At 40.1% G+C, this 17816-nt stretch overlaps 2 protein-coding genes across 2 annotated transcripts; both read right to left on the bottom strand.

Annotated features, from left to right (window-relative positions):
* Positions 1-1313: 1313 nt before the first annotated feature.
* LOC126370130 (peroxisomal membrane protein 11C-like) lies at positions 1314-10639 on the bottom strand. The gene is made up of 5 exons (XM_050014879.1): positions 10561-10639; positions 5540-5704; positions 4998-5182; positions 4302-4482; positions 1314-1793 (listed from the first exon to the last, which is right to left on the bottom strand). The coding sequence occupies exons 1-5, from the start codon at positions 10615-10617 to the stop codon at positions 1719-1721; spliced, it is 663 nt and encodes a 220-aa protein (XP_049870836.1). The 5' UTR covers positions 10618-10639; the 3' UTR covers positions 1314-1718.
* Positions 10640-11769: 1130 nt separating this feature from the next.
* LOC126370126 (peroxisomal membrane protein 11C-like) lies at positions 11770-17266 on the bottom strand. Its single transcript, XM_050014873.1, has 4 exons — positions 16892-17266; positions 16283-16447; positions 15391-15578; positions 11770-14243 (listed from the first exon to the last, which is right to left on the bottom strand). Exons 1-4 carry the CDS (start codon positions 16949-16951, stop codon positions 13964-13966), a joined length of 693 nt encoding a protein of 230 aa, XP_049870830.1. The 5' UTR covers positions 16952-17266; the 3' UTR covers positions 11770-13963.
* Positions 17267-17816: the final 550 nt, after the last annotated feature.

Here is a 17816-nt window from a genome sequence, read left to right as displayed (position 1 = left end):
AAGATATTCAGTACGATCTACTCTGAACCAGCGTGCGAGTATGAAACGATTGATGAATGTGGAGGAAGCAAATGGAATTCCATAGTCTCTGCTTACCCCGGTGGGAAATACGCGTGAGTTTATGTATGTGTGTATTAATAACTAAATTTCAAATATTTTTAAAATGGGCAGCCTTCTTGCTCTTTAACGATTTCTTACAATAAGTATACTGACTAAAGTACACTACTTTGGCGCCTTAAACAAAATTATTTTAATCCGAGTAATTCACAGCGATAAGATATTAATCAGGAATTCCTAACAGATTCTTGGTTTAATCATTAATCATTGGTCTAAAATTTGATAACAGTAAATAATAACTACAAACATTATAAAATATTATCAGTTCGTTACATAATTATTGCCCCTTTTACTCGTGGTCCTACCAACATGTGCCCCATGTATTTTTTTTTTTACCCATTGTCCTACGTTCAAAACATTGATCGCCAGTGGCTCTACCTTTGGGCTCTACGGACATGTTGGTGGGACCACGGGTAGAAGGGGAATTATTGAACGTTTGAACCGTGGCTCAATGGCCAATACTTAAAAACTAGGTTCTAAAATCGTGTGGGACAGAATGACTAGTGTTTTGTTGCAAATATGAATATGTTTATTTATTTATTTACATTTCACGACTTTACAGTGCAGAAGCGCCAATGCGCCGTGAAACTTTAAATATAAACAATGGCCCCGATTCCTGCAGACACCGCCTAATTTTATTTTAAGTTACTTATATCCGTCATTTTCATATCCGTCGAAAAGGAAAGGGACGGATGATTCACGGCTCTTAATTTTAGGAAGAATGGTGCTAATTCCTGTAAATACCATCTAATTTTATTTTAAGTTATATCTGTCATTTTCTTATCTGCCGAAAAGGAAAGGGACGGGTAATAGACAAGCATAAAATTTATGGAACACACGTCAATTTTAAGCACAAATCTAAAACAACCGTCTAAAAATTTTACATCAGTCAATAACCCGACACAGTTAGTAGACAGCACGTCAAACGGATTGCATACCAGTGACGTACCTTTTTGATTCGCTCGGGTTATTCATTCATTTACTCATTCTTCCTAAAATTAAGAGCTGTGAATCATCCGTCCCTTTCCTTTTCGACGGATATGAAAATGACGGATATAACTTAAAATAAAATTAGGCGGTGTCTGCAGGAATCGGGGCCAATGAGTAAATGAATGAATAACCCGGGCGAATCAAAAAGGTACGTCCCTGGTATGCAATCCGTTTGACGTGCTGTCTACTTAAATGTGTCGGGTTATTGACTGATGTAAAATTTTTAGACGATTGGTTTAGATTTGTGCTTAAAATTGACGTGTGTTCCATAAATTTTATGCTTGTCGATTACCCGTCCCTTTCCTTTTCGGCGGATAAGAAAACGACAGATATAACTTAAAATAAAATTAGATGGTATTTACAGGAATTAGCACCATTATATAAACATATGAAACTTAAGTTTAAACAATATAAAATGTTAATGTTACATACGAAAGCAATGTAAGTACATGAACGTACCTCAAGTTCACCAAGAGAAAATGAAATCGAGAAATGATAGATGGCGTCTGCCATTCTGATCCACACGTAAAAGAACCTCTGCTTTCGTCCTAAAACAACATATTGAGGTATTTAGTTATTTTCTCCAGTCCTACGATCTATATATAACTGGTTCACGGCGCCAGTCGTTTCCCGTGGTAGTGCATGACGAGCGCCAACACGGCGGAGGCGGTCGCGAAGCTGCTAGCCTGTAAAACATAATATTGACTTAAACTTGGGTAGTTTCACCATTCTTCTTCTGTGTGGGTTGTAAGGTGGAATACCAACCTCATCAACCCTTTTGTCGTGGCTCATGTAACGATTACTCACTTACGTCAGTAAGTAGTAACCGGAACCAACGGCTTAACGTGCCTTCCGAAGCACGGATCATTTTACTTTCGGATAATCAGGTGATCAGCCTGTAATGTCCTAACCAAACTAGGGATCACAAAGTGATTTCTGTGATATGTCCCCACCGGGATTCGAACGCGGGGCCTCCGGATCGCGAGTGTAACGCTCAACCAATGGACCACAGAGGCCGTTTTACCATTGATAATGAAGATGTTGCACCGTCCCGCACCAAGTTGTGATAAATGTTATCCTGCCACCGGTTGCCTGGAAGAAATTGCTGCTTAGCAATAAGGCTGTACAGGTTGTACTGTACCTTTCGTCCATGTGTGTAAAACTTGTATACACATACATACATACATAAACTCACGCCCGTAATCCCAAATGGGGTGGGCAGAGCCACAAGTAATCAAAGACAACTTGCAGCCACTGTTGATACGAAGTCCTAAGATGGATATGATGAACCTTATGGTGATAAGGGATCAGCCTATCGCCCATAACATTAGTCCATCATGTTAGAGGACGCAATCCCTCTGTCGGTTTTTACGACATGCCCGGGAAGACAAGCAGCTGAACGTGTTTTTGGCGGCGAGGGTGTGCTGCCGCCAAAGGATGTTTTCGGGGTACCGAACTGAGCATAGTACCCCGCTAGCCACAAGTTGGTAGTGTGACTAGGGATCGACGATCCAACAGTGTTGTGTTGGAAGTTGTATATATGCGTCTTGCCGTGAAAACTTCGATACCGCGTTTCACGACCGCTTGAAGAACGTGGCGCCATCTGTTGCATGTGAGCGGAACTAGGTGGCCAACTAGTTGGGTCCGCTACATCACTCCCCCCCTCAGACCGGAGGTCGATTCAAGTGCTTCAAGTGCTCTTCAGGAATGCCGTGGTGCCTGTAATCCCAGTGAGTCGGGAAGAGGTGTGTACGGCGTGAGTTGTGCTCCTATCCACGGTGAGTCGGGATGGGGAGCTGCTCCTATCCGCGGTGAGTCGGGATTGTGGAGCCGGCGACTGGCGTGAGGCGAGAAGGCGGCCTACCACGTGGAGCGCGTGCTCGACAGCGTGGTGTGGCAGTGGACCTCGTGTGCTGTGTCGCTGTTGCGTGCGGAGTGCCAGGTCCAGGCAGCTTGGGCAGCTGGTCATGGAACTGTAGATGCTCCGAAGTCCTGGTGTGGAGTGTCAGGTATCCAGGCAGCGTCGTAGGCGGCTGGCAGGTGGACGTGCTGATGATGCTCCGACTGAAGGCTGATGATGAACGCCTGTTGAGGGTTGATGCGGGGTGATTGATGCTGGTGGCGGATGATGCAGGTGAGACGCAGTTGACTCCGACTCCCAGAAGGTGTAGGCAGGAAGTGTTCTGTCGAGGGTCACCAGTTTGGCGGCGAGGGTGTGCTGCCGCCAAAGGATGTTTTCGGGGTACCGAACTGAGCATAGTACCCCGCTAGCCACAAGTTGGTAGTGTGACTAGGGATCGACGATCCAACAGTGTTGTGTTGGAAGTTGTATATATGCGTCTTGCCGTGAAAACTTCGATACCGCGTTTCACGACCGCTTGAAGAACGTGGCGCCATCTGTTGCATGTGAGCGGAACTAGGTGGCCAACTAGTTGGGTCCGCTACATGTTCTATGTTTTTTATTTGCTCCCAGAACAGCATAGAAGCACTTGTATAGAAAACTTGTATGTTCTGTGCAATAAAGTATATTTGTATTCTATTGTATAGGTACCATATAAAAAGCTCGATTTACGACGAAAACTTGACGCTGACTTAGCTATACATACGCAACGGAATATAGACTCAATAAAATCGACAAAAAATACGTAGATACGGTCATCATCTTAGCGTCTAAAGCGGGTAGTGATTCATAACGCGGTCGGGTTATACGAGTACAAAACCACATATTACCAGTTCGTCGCCTAATCGCGTACTACGGAACCACCAACTCCATTTTAACTTAAATTTAGCTCTATCTCTTTCTTCCACTTACTGCAATTGAAGGACGGCGCTAGTTTCATCTCGGGTCTTTACAACTTTGACAAATGATTTAGATAACATCCTTATGATAGTTTTTAAAATGATTGTTGTCATTAGGTACATTTGGCATTTTATTTCGGGGTCATTAGATGGCATAGGTGGTGTAGCGATCCTCTCATTTCTACCTTTTGTCGGCTTTAACCTGGAACCAAGCCTTACCCAAGCACTACTTTAAGAACTGTCAAACTAAAATTAGGTTAAGTTTGTGTCCGTCAGATTCATCAACATTATTACTACTAGAATTATTACTGACACCAGGGTTGATGGGTGGTAATGCACCTCACAACCCACACGATAGATCAACATTATGTAACGCCAAAAAAGCGAGTTGTTACTTGTGTAGCGGAGAGGCAGCTGCCCCACAGCCAGCCGCGCGGCAGCCAGCTCACAGCGTGCACCACGTCCAGCAGCAGCTTGGTGGACGTGAGCGCCGCCTGCGTCACCCGCGCCGGCGCACACCTGCTGTGGTTGGGGCGCCGGACCACTTGTGCTGACAGATGCAACGCGCGGATTGATCTGTAGGTACGTAACAAGTATATTTTATAAAGAGAGAACAGTCAAATATTACGCATGTACGGAAGAGTGGTTTTGGTTATCGATTTTAAGGTTGTGACAAGCTGCAGTAGTTTTAGGCGGTTGAGACGTTCGTTTTGTAAAAATTGACGATTCAAAGTGTAACTATGTTGAATATAGATATTTTTTCATTTGAATTAGATAAGTAATAGATTAATTGTTCAGGGTTAGATATTTTGGCAGTAGAGCCAGATCCAGTTTTTTTTTCAAAATACCCTCAAAATGCTGATCTTAGGTACTTAAATCGAAAACGTCAATCAATACCCTCCCTAGTCTATTATTTACGTTCATTTCTATAGTGTTTTGAAGGTATTTAGTAAACATGTGCCATAAATTCAAATAGCGAATGTGAATTCACTCTGGCTATCGGAACATTTGGGGGCGAGGGTAGACAGTTTTTCTAACTGTACGAATAGAAAGGTTACGACTACCATGAATCAGCGAAATTTTACACTCACCTAATAAACCCAAAGAATGCCAGTAAGCTCCAAGCGACCTTATGTCCTGTCCTGACCTGGAAGTCCACGTCCTTAGACACGGGCAGGATACCGGAGTCGATCAGGAACATCAGCTTCTCAAACTGGAGATATGCCAGGATGGACAGCCCGTTGCAGACGCCCATTGCTCCCCAGAGGGGACCTTCCTGTACAACAGCTTACGTTTTACATGGATGAATTCAGAACACTGCGACTTAATTTCGAAAGTCCTAACTGGATATTTGGAAAGACAAAAGGTTCTAGGTTATTTCAGCGGTAATATTGGTCTTCGATCAACAGTCGATAGGATCTTCCGGTGCTCTGGAAGTCACCTACATTTACCGCCCGTTTTAAGGGTCAGGCTACGATCATAAGACCACGCCAGAGTTCTAAATAAGCGACCATTCTCAGGGTTTTTAAAGCTTGCAAACCGTCCTTTTTAACTAACTTCAAAAAAGTAAAGATTCTTGTATTTAAGTACATTTGTATAGCCAAATCAGTAAATATTAAAAAAATCTACTCACATGTCTTCCAAGTCCATAGTTGACGAGGTTTCTGAAAGCGCTGGCGTCATCGAACAGTCTGGTGGCGGAGCGAGCCGCGGCCAGCTTACCGCTCGCTGTCAGCAGCGGCTTGCTCTCACGTGACGACCCTATCAGCTTGAGGGCGTAGCATGCTAGACATACCACCTGTAACGTTCTTTAGATTAAGGTTGGTATTAATAAACTAATCTCAGCTTCGAGACTCAAGATCATTTCAATGTGACAGTTCTCATATAAAAACAGAGACTTGAGCACGATCTTGAGGGCAGTCTCAGCTGAGATTCGTTTATTAATACCACCCTAAGATCTTAATCTCTCGTGTGGGTTGGGACTTGGGAGTGCTGTGCCGCTAAAGGCTCCTGGCATGCCTCACACTTACGCCTCCATACTTAAGTAATAGCCGAGTGCTTAACATGCTCTGGTAAGCGCGGATGTCTTAGGGTGGTATTAATAAACGAATCTCAGCTGAGACTGCCCTCAAGATATGCTCAAGTCTTTTTTTTATATGATAACTGTCACATTGACATGATTTTGAGGGCAGTCTCGAAGCTGAGATTCGTTTATTAATACCACCCTTGATCAAACTAGGGATCACAAAGTGATTTTTGTGTTAAGTCTGCTTGGCTGCTCAGTAGTAACCCTGACACCAGGGTTGATGAGGTTGGTAATCATACCTACTAATAAAGTAAATGGCAAATTAAAGTAAAGCTAAAATTATATACACACACATATATACATATAAATTAACTAACCATACTTGTAACTAATTAAATATATTTTTATCTATCTATTCCATCTCCGACGCAACTACGCTCGGCACTTCCAGTTCGCACTAGATCCGTGTGCTTTGCTCGTTGAATGAGTAGTGCCTAAACGCTTCGCACAATAACACCTCATGCAAATTATTCGTCAACTACCTACCTCGTTTTATTTTTTTATAGTAGAAAATAGAAATATTGTAATTCATGTGCTTGTCTCAAACATATATTACTTATATTAAAATATTTTTAAGTTTCTCATGTAAGTGAATTGTAAAATTCTTATGAGAATAAATTTTCTTAAACCTAAAGTCCTTACCGGGATTCAAACCCGGAATCTCCCGATCGTTAGACTAGACAGACTAATGGTGGGGCCGTCGAGGCCGTCGCATTGAGATTAGTTGAAGAATTTAGAACCGTAGTCAGTAGAAGTCAGGTTTGTGCGCGGATAAATTGGCAAAGGGAAAGCGGGACTAGCGGCATAGAATAAGAAATAATACTACGTATAGAACGGCAACTCTCCACTCCCCTCCAGAGTCTGAGCTAGGTTTACCACACCGCCCTCGAACATGTATAGTATTCAATCAATCGTATGACGTATGTCATCAGACGTCACACATACATATGCACGTATATAAGATAACGTCAATACCAGCGTCGTGGCTCACGCCGCGACTTATGATGAGCGAGGTCCTTTTATTCTGGACGCCACCGCAGATAATCGGGCCGTCAGTGCGTTGTATTAACCCCGCGGACCCTTGACACTACCCGATGGCACCACCGGTAAGTGTCAAGGGTATTATTCCGTGCCCATGGCACCACCGGTAGTGTCAAGGGTATTATTCCGCGTGCCCATGGCACCACCGGGGTGCAAAAGGTACTATTCTTTTATATCGTGAAACCACGGATGAAATTGTTTAAATGATAGTAACAACCTCTCAGCAAGTTTTCATTCTCGATTAAACAAACAAATTAAAAAAAACAACCATTCAACGTTTACTTAGGACACTTAGGTTATTATTATTATTAATATGATTTTCGTGTTTTTCTTTTTTTGTTATTGATTTTATGATCTTGGCTTGGCTTTTTGTTTTTTTCTGTGTATTGATTTCCGTGTAGTTTCTGTCCTGTGTTGAATGTAATGTACCGTCTGTCTGTGTCTGTGGTGTCCGGAAGTAATAAATGTTTCTTTCTTCCTTTCTTTCCATATGCCGTGTATGTGTAAAACGGGGTTGTATAAAGTGTCCGGGGTGTGCTAGCGGGTATGGACGCAGATTGTCGCACACAGATGTTGATATGCTCTGCCTGGTGAGTAGAGTAGCGAATGGTAAAGAATACAGCGACATTGAGTTGTTAATCATCCATTTCAACCATTCAATCCATATTCAATCATTTACTTTATCTCAATCTTGTAACAATATCAATCATTATGTTGTTCTTGTGACTTATCTTGAATGGTTTTGATGTTTCAATAGACAAATACCTAACAGATTTGTTGTTGCAAATCATGTGTGTTACATAACTTAAGGAACTGACACCCAACTGTTGAAGGTACTGTAACCTGGAACCTGACAGAGGGCAGCAGTAACTGTCAGTACTATTCAGAGGCGGAGGACAGGAGTCCTAGTATGGCTTTGTAATAGACTACTCTGGGCGCCATCCCACTTGCGTCAGACAGAGTACTGCGGGGCGGAAGGCAAGAGGGAAACCACTGCCCTATTTTTCCCTAAAAAAGTAGCATGAAAAATGCTGCACCGAAAAAAGCGTGGCTCTTAAATTGATGATGATGTCATAACTTAAGATGTCTATCCGAATAAGGTTTTCAGCCATATCTATAAGTATACTAAGTACGTATAGGCATACCTAACCTACACATACACACACATAGGCAGCATCACGCGTGTATCTCCGTAGGGGTAGGCAGAAGTAGTATGCGCCCAATCCTCGCCATCTTGGGTGGTATTAATCAACTAATCTCAGCTTCGAGACTGCACTCAAGATCATGTCAATGTGACAGTTCATATAAAAACAAGGACTTGAGCATGGTCTTGAGGGCAGCTCAGCTGATATTAGTTCTTCTTCTATCGTGTGGGTTGTGAGGTGGAGTACCAACCTCATCAACCCTGGTGTCAGGGTTACTAATGAGCCACCAAAAGCCCCTGACATGGCTCATGTAACGACTACTAACTGAGATTAGTTTATCACCACAGAAAAACTAAGGAATTGGTTTTATGGGGTATTTATTGTACCAATATTTTTTGTATCCTTATGAAAAATAAACATTTTACTTACTTATTAATACCACCCCTAGTTGATTGCGTAATTGCGATTTTTAGCTTAATTGATTTCTTTTAACCCATTTATCTACCCATAACTCTAGATACATGTATGATGTATATAAACATTTTATAGGCAAGATTTAAATTCTCAAACGCAACTCACGCCCTGAGTCCTTAAAGGGGTAAGCAGAGCCAAAAATAGTCAGAAACCTTTACCAAAGAAAAAATATTGTTTTGCGAAATGCTTTTGTTTGGACAATTAATTAACTAGGTAACGAAAGACACATAATTACTACTCATTAAATTGTTATTAGATAATTACTGTAATAAGCGATTATATTAAAATTTCAAAAGAATCTTTAAAAGTTGTCGTGACCATTATAGACGGCGATACGGCTTACCAAGTTACCACCTATTACGTTGGTCTAACTCGGTGAGGTGTGGGTACTTAGTTCATCTTGCGATGGATGCACCCAGTGGCGGTCCTAGTTCGGTGCGAGGTGTGCCACTGCACCAGGCGCCGAAATAGTGGGGGGAGGGGGGAAACCAACTAAGACTGGTCCACCAGGAAACTAACCTTCTATCGTGTGGGTTGTGAGGTGAATTACCAACCTCATCAACCTTGGTGTCAGGGTTATTATTGAGCCGCCAAAGGCCCCTGACATGGCTCATGTAACGACTACTTACTTACATCAGTAAGTAGTAACCGGGACCAACGGCTTAACGTGCCTTCCGAAGCACGGATCATCTTTTTGGACAATCAGGTGATGAGCCTGTAATGTCCTAACCAAACTAGGGCTCACAAACTGATTTTTGTGATATGTCCCCATCGGGATTCGAACCCGGTACCTCTGGATCGTGGGCCCAACGTTCAACGACTGGACCACGGAGGTCGTTAGGAAAAACTAAGGAAACTAAGGCCCGTAGTAATAAACCAATAAATAAAAACATGAGTTCGTCTCCAGCTGCTACTTGAGATGAATCTCAGCTGAGTTGAGCTTAAGTCATGTTTATTAATTAGTGACAGACTTAAGACGTTGCTCACGTCCCAAGTTAATCTCAGATGACGTTTGAGATCGATCTATTAATACGGGCCTAATACTTCATCAGTTTAGATTGCAGCCACATAAAACTCATACCGGATGGTCATAAACATTTTTAAAAGATTTAAAAATGCAAAATAATGATGATTCATGATTTTTTCTTTTTTGCAAATTGGCAAATTTCGGTAGCCGTAAACTAATGGAAAAAAAAAGTATTTTAAGGGGCTGAGGGGTGCCCCTTTGAGGTCTCGCCCCACCTAAATATTTTACTAGGGCCGCCACAGGATTTTTTTTTCTTTATTTACTCTCACAAAAAGTAATGCCATTGTAATATAACGATACATTCTGTGAGAATCTGGTGCCTGATCTAGGTATGACCCTGTGTTCCAGGTTCCCACTCCCGGAGGTCACATATAAGTACATGAAATTGGCAAGGTAACACAATTATTGAAAAATAGGTGTGTGTGTGTGGTTGTGTGCTAGTCATGCGAGTTGTGATCCTTTTTAGTTACCTAATTAACTACTATCTGCATATTGGACGCACCTATGACTACCCCATGACTACTACATGGAGGAGCTCGGTGGCGCAGCGGTTAACGCGCTCGGTCTGGGATTGTTGAAGTTAAGCAACTTTCGCAAAGGCCGGTCATGGGATGGGAGACCACGAATAAAAAAAAAGTTTTCATCTCGAGCTCCTCCGTGCTTCGGAAGGCACGTTAAGCCGTTGGTCCCGGCTGCATTAGCAGTCGTTAATAACCATCAATCCGCATTGGGCCCGCGTGGTGGTGTAAGGCCCGATCTCCCTATCCATGCATAGGGGAAGCCCGTGCCCCAACAGTGGGGACGTCAATGGGCTGATGATGATGATGACTACCCCATTGAGATATTATGAGCTTATGTTATGATAAAACATGCCTACATACCTTATCACGGTTCACATGCACCTGAAGCAAGTTGCAAATTTCGTCGACCACTTCCATTATTCAACTGTTCCAAACTTACTATCAAACGAGTACTAAACCGCTTACAATAGGAAAACAGAAAAACCAAGCATTATCTAATTCTGATAAGATATTCGACAGATTATTGGATATGCGAATATTTTCTGCGAGTTATGTAATGTGGATAAGCCGATGTCTGCACGCTACTTCTTTAACAGGGAGGGTAGAGGTGCAAAGTACTGAATGCTATGCTCAGAACTCTGCTGATAGAGAAATGAAAACCGATACAATGTTCCAAGATATTCTTGGCCAAAATGAAGAATGAACAAGAGCTGTAGCACTGAATGATTAGATAAAATTAAGCCTATAAAAATTCGCATTCGCCGACTTCGCATTTTATGTATTTAATAGGCACACTCCATATAAAAACCTCAGTTTTTACAGTTTGCCGCTTTACCGCGTAAGTGTGAGCGAGATAGACAGTCGGCGCGGCCCTTTAGGCTGCGTTTCCATTGACGCGAAGCTGGGCGGAGAGGAGCGGAGATGTGCAGGAATCGATCAATCACTGTAAGAGAGAGAGTGACAGAGCATCTTCGTTTTTCGCTCTCTCGAACGCTGTGATTGGTCAAATCCGCACATCTCCGCTCTTCTCCGCGTCAGCTTAGTGGAAACTTGGCTTTACTCCTTAGCGGCTTACGGAGTTACGGTCATTTATATTAAAGTATGGCCAAGAGAGGCCTAGGTCGGCGCCCGATACGAATTGGTGCGGGATGGAGATACATACATACATAAACTCACGCCTATTTCCCACCGGGGTAAGCAGAGACTATAGAATTCCATTTGCTTCGATCCTGACACATTTCTCTTGCTTCCTCCACATTCATCAATTGCTTGGGTGGAGATAACTCCAATATAATAATACTGCGTATAAGTACATATGCAGAACGTGATCGCCAATGCCCTAACCAAAGTAAGGATCACAAAGAGATTTTAGTGAAATGTTCGGGAATCGAACCCGGCACCGCCATCTGACTACCGATCTAAGCACTAGACCACACAGGCCGTAATGTTGCAATAAATCTACTAATTTTTAATTACTACAACATTAAGTTATGACATAGGTAAGGTACCTATCTAAAATGGGTTAATTAGTTTATACAACTTTTAACTCTTACTTAATAAAACCAGTCATTTATTTTGAAATATATACAGAATTTTTTATTTATTTTCGACTATAATACATTTAGGTACATTTAACTATGATTGTACAAATATACAACTTATTCATAACTTAAGTAGTTTGGAACATAATACGACCCTGTGTGTTTTGGCATAAAAGTAATATTACATATAGTTACAGTCATGAGCAATATAATGTACCCACTTTAGAACTCTGTCGCACTAACATATTTGACATTTAGTGAGACTTACAGTTCAATTTGTCAAAAAGTTAACGTGATATGGTACCAAAGTGTATACATATTAATGCTCGTGACCGTACATGTATATATTATATACATTACTCGGAAATAAGGTACCTATACTTTACACAATATATAAAACAACATAAAAAAAATACAATATTATCCAATTTCTTTAGAACCGGATTGGAAGTAAATATCCAAGCGTTTTGTCAAATAAAAACTTATGTACATGGTATCATATTTAAACATTTTGTAGGTATCAATGTAATTGTCACTGTTGTCCTGTGGTACACCGTCTTGCTTCTCAAACGGGGAGCGTCGGTTCGAAGCCCCGGGACCTACCGGACTTCCACCAATGAGTTATTAATTTATCTTAAGTGCATTTTTCACTAACACAGTTGGCACGACCATTATAGACTGCGAGACGGCTCACCTATAGAGCAACACGGACCTCCGCGGACCGTGTTGGTCTCTGGGCTCACCCCATATCACGTTGGTCTAACAGAAACCTCGGTGTTATGTGGATTACTTAGTACACCTTGCGATGGATATAACCTCTGACTACCCCAACCGATTATAACCGTGAGTTTTTATGTATTTAAAGTGTGCTGCCGTCAAACGATGTTTCTGGTGTACCCCGCTAGCCACAAGTTGGTAGTATGACTAGGGATAGATATGCGTAGATAGATATGCGTCGCGCTGTGTAAACTTTGTTAGCGCGTTCTAGGCCTTCCGTCAACGCCATCTATTGTATATAGGCGGAACTAGCTGGCCAACTAGTTGGATCATGTTGGTCAAACAGAAAGCTCGGTGAATTGAAGTACCCATTACTTAGTTAATTTTGCGATGGATGTACCTCTGACTGCCCCAACCGATTATAACGGTAAGCTTTTATGTACTTAAAGTGTGCAGCTGACAAATTATATTTCTGGAGTACCGAACAGAGAATAGTACTCCGCTAGCCACAAGTTGGTAGTGACTAGGGACAGACGATACAACGGCGTTACGTTGGAAGTTGTATAATATGCGTCGCGCTGTGCAAACTTCGTTAACGCGTTCTAGGCCATCTGTCAACGCCATCTATTGTATATAGGCGGAACTAGCTGGCCAACTAGTTGGATCATGTTAGTCTAACAGAAAGCTCGGTGAAGTGTGGGTACTTAGTTCATTTTGTGATGGATGTACCTCTGACTACCACAATTATTGTATGTATGTATATTTATGTAATTGTATATTTAATATACATTCTTTCCGTAAAAATAAGGTATGCTCGACGGAGTATTTTTTTAACCTATAGTCTTCTTGGAGAAATGCAAATCTTAACAGTAAAAACCGCATGCAAATCCATTTAGTAGTTCTCGAGATTAGCCCCAACATAGATAGCATATCCTTACAAATACAATTCCTTCTGTACTATGATTAGATAATAATTAATATACAGTGTTGTTTGTGTGATTTCGCAAAGATACCAAATATCCTTCATAAGGACTTCTAAAGTTAACACAACCTGCAAAAATACTAAATTGACTATATTATTTTGTGTGATGTATAAAAATAAAATGATTAGGTATAAACGTTTTAAATTTCTTTCCGTTACAATATACAGAATGTTAGTGACATCGTACTGAATACTGAGGGAGATGATTCAGCTCATGATTCTGAGTATTTCAGTGTTAATGTCAAGTGAAATTTTCCGTCAAATTATTTTCAGTTGCATACTTTTGCGATGGAAGATTCCACTCGATATTAACTTAGGATCATGGTCTGAATCTTCTCTCAAAGATTTCGTTAGCGTGTCACTAACACCTTCTATATACCTGTTTGTGTATATCTCTACCCACACTTGTGTGTAGCAACATTGCAGAATTGCTCCGTAAATTCTACGATACATCGACGCATTTCAATGACTTGAAACTTCACCAACTTTTCATCCAACTTTGCCATCAAACGTAAAAGCTGAGTTATTTGAGCAGTCGTTTCCTTGCGAAGTACATGGCTATTCCGATGACCGATGACGTGGTGGCGATGGCTGCGACCTTAGTGTTCCCAATGCGGCCGCCCCACAGCCACCCGGCTGGTAGGCAACTGACAGCATGCGTAATATCCAGACATAGCTTCCCCGCTACCACGGCTTGTAATGCCAGTCTCACGTCGAGTTTCGTCTTCGCGTCCGCTCCTCCTTCCGATGAGCTCTGCAGACATTCCCTGCTCCACCACAGTTGTCGTATTAAGCGGATTGTCCTAGAAAGAAATTGTTTGGGTTAATAATGGTGGACTAAAGCATTGTTTTCTTCTTCAACCTTTGCCCGGCCATGTTAATGCCATTTCCGGTAAAACTACAATTAGTCAGTCAGTCTTATGTTTCCTCCATAATGTTGCACTATCTGTATAAGCTGGTAACCCTTTGCCGTCTTCTTCTTCTTCATATCTTTATATATTAGCGTCACCACCATACCACTTTAATATTTATCTTAGGATCACCAAGAGTTGCAAGCTGCTTTATAGTGTGTTTTATTTTCAAAATGGTCGGACATTACAACTAAAATATGTGTTAAATTAAAAAGCCAGATAATGTCCAAAAAGTCCGTACATATGGTAACTTTTTTTTTTATTATTATTTATAACACTTCATAAATTACACATAGATTATTTACAAACATCGCTAAACCTAAATAGGTTTGTCTCGATGCCTTCTTCTTCGGCATTCGCCACGCTTTCACATTATTACATTTAAAGAACTTACACAAAACAAATCCTTACCATTCACCGAGGTGCTTACTTAATTATAATAGGTAGGTAGCAAACAGAAATCACACATTGACCGTCAGTAGGCATACGCTGCTACATGCAGTCGCTCATCAACAAACCGGTCTTACGCTGCGAATACAGGATGTTTTAACGCGTCCCATTTACCTACAAACGTAAAATCACGCCCTCATTCCCACTGAGGTGGGCAGAGCCATAAGTTGATTGAAGACATAGGTAGTTGTATTTCATGGTTTGTTATAATTAATTATACCTACTATCTAAATTGTTACTTATAACATTATGACACATTTGTTTGAATATTTCCTTTTTTAGAATTATCGCCTTATTTTGGCCTGTTATTGTATTTTTTATTTCAATCGGTATTTTATTCATTAAGTCTGGGATAATATACTCAGACGTTCTTTTCCCGTAGAAATTTCGATACCGTGGCTTAGTAAGTAAGTTTTTATCAGTCTGTCTAGTTATTTTCGTTGAAAATTTGATATGATTTGATTGTTATTTGATTTGATTTTGATTGAAATTTGAATTTGAAACTCTGTATGTGGCCAATATAGAATCCTGATATAGTCTACTAAAGAAAAAAAAACAACAAAAACGAAGAATAAGGAACATAACTTACTGCAACAATGATATGTAGAGGCTTGCGGCCCACAGAGCAGTGCTAACAGTATCTAAGGTCTCCGCAGTCTTATCCGACAGCTTTAAAACACCAACTTCATATAACCAGCATGCCTTCTCCACCGGCAGGAACGCTTGGTCCACAGCGTTCGCCAGCACCCCTAATGCCGCTGCTATTTTTGATGATTCCTAGAAATATTGTGTATAATTGAGGTCGGTGTCTGTTTTCAAAGATTATTTCTGTGAAAATGCAATCTATAACAATAAGCACTTTTTGAGATGTATTTGTTATGCCTTTAGCAGCTTACTACTGCCTAGTAAATTAAAAAAATATATATTTGCCGATATGCCTTTTTAAGGGAGACTGTCAATATCTTTATTTTCATTGGGGTTGCCATTTTAAAAGGTTTAGTACAATCTACTCTGACCCGCCGTGCGTTGATGAAACAGTTAGTTTCCTAGGTCAAAGATAAATTATGAAATTCCAATTCATAAAGACAGATTCAAAACTGACAAAAATGCTTTTCTCTTTTCAATTTAACTTATTTAAGTTTAAACGTAAATATAAGTCAACATTTTATCACGTTTTTCTATGACCTCATAGTGTGCTTTTTCATACAAATTCCATAGTAATTTCTTGTTTTGACGTTTAGTAAAAAGTAACTTATGTGACTAGTTGAAAACTAGCCTATTGATGAATGTGGAGAAAAAGAATAAAATAAGAATAAATAGAATAAGAGAGCGCACTGGGATAAAAGATAAATTGTTTGGGACATGTTCCCTAAAATTGTATGGTCAAAAATAAATACAAATACTATGAGAGATTAAATTTAAAAACATAAGTATAATAATAACGTAAGTAAAAATAACTATAATAATGCTATTATACTTACATGTTTTCCTAAACCATAGTTGTATGTGTGCCGTAACATGGGTATATCATCGAAGAGCCGTAGCATGAGACGTGCATTGGAGAGACGTGATCCTGCGGTCTGCCATGGCTTCTCATTTTTTATACATCCATATAGCTTGAATGCGTAACATGCTAGCCGGACTACCTATAATGAAGAAACGGAAAATAATTTAAAACTGAGAAATTATATTTTTACAAAAACATACCTACATACTAATAAATATTGGGAATTTATGTTTCATTCTGAACCAACAACTTTCTGTTAATACTATTCAAAATATAGTCATAAACCATTAATAGATATTATGGCTATATTTAATAAAATTGTAAATATTGCTATAAGTATTAAATTCTTTTTAAATTTGGAAAATAATATTATAAAAAATACATCAATACATTAGGTATATTCGTGTATAAGTCTAACAAAACGAGATTCATAGAATATAAAACTTAATTTTTACAGAAAAAAATCGTAAGTACATATAAAATATGCGGAAAAGTTAAATGTCTTGGAGACAGGTTATTGACTGGCGAAACCAGTGTGGGCGGGTAAATATCAAGGCCATAATGTGGTTTCCGCATACCCTACCTTATCCCTGCCATTGTAACTGTCCAGGAGCTCACAGATATCTTCTATCACCGAAGACATTTTGCGCAAAATATCCTTTCACTTTTACCACTGATAAATACCCATTTAATCCACTGATAAGTTATCTAGCCTGAACAGTAACGATGCACACGTCCACTAGAATTGATTTATCGCAAATTACTATCACATTTCTCAATCCATTCTCCAATAAACTTGCAAACCTTGATTTCAAAATCATAGCCATGCAACCAGCTGATAATGACGTCGACTGTCAGTGACGTTGATAATAGCGTGTTTCTGCGAACCACATAACGCAACAATTGTTCTTGTAAAAAAAAGTGTTTCACATATTTATTACAAAACGCCTGAAAAGATTTGAAAACTTCTATATAAAAAGCTAAAAACATTGATTCAATGTAAGTAATACTTACTTACTTAGACCTTAATATACATATAATGATAAAAAAATAGGTTCTGTGATAGCGATAACAACGTACGAAAAAAAACCAATTCTGTCGTTCAGAAATGTTATTTGACATGCGTTTTTTTCACAGACTAATGCTGTACTTTTGTCAAAAAAGAAAATAAGCAATAAAATGGTGCTAATTCCTGTAAATACCATCTAATTTTATTTTAAGTTATATCTGTCATTTTCTTATCCGCCGAAAAGGAAAGGGACGGGTAATTGACAAGCATAAAATTTATGGAACACACGTCAATTTTAAGCACAAATCTAAACCAACCGTCTAAAAATTTTACATCAGTCAATAATCCGACACATTCATTTACTCATTCTTCCTAAAATTAAGAGCTGTGAATCATCCGTCCCTTTCCTTTTCGACGGATATGAAAATGACGGATATAACTTAAAATAAAATTAGGCGGTGTTTGCAGGAATCGGGGCCAATAATGATATAGCGCTATC

Source organism: Pectinophora gossypiella, chromosome 10 (assembly GCF_024362695.1).
Source record: "Pectinophora gossypiella chromosome 10, ilPecGoss1.1, whole genome shotgun sequence".
In the NCBI taxonomy this organism is placed as follows: domain Eukaryota; kingdom Metazoa; phylum Arthropoda; class Insecta; order Lepidoptera; family Gelechiidae; genus Pectinophora; species Pectinophora gossypiella.
The sequence above is the reverse complement of the archived record's forward strand: the minus strand, read 5'-3'. Positions and strand labels throughout refer to the sequence as shown.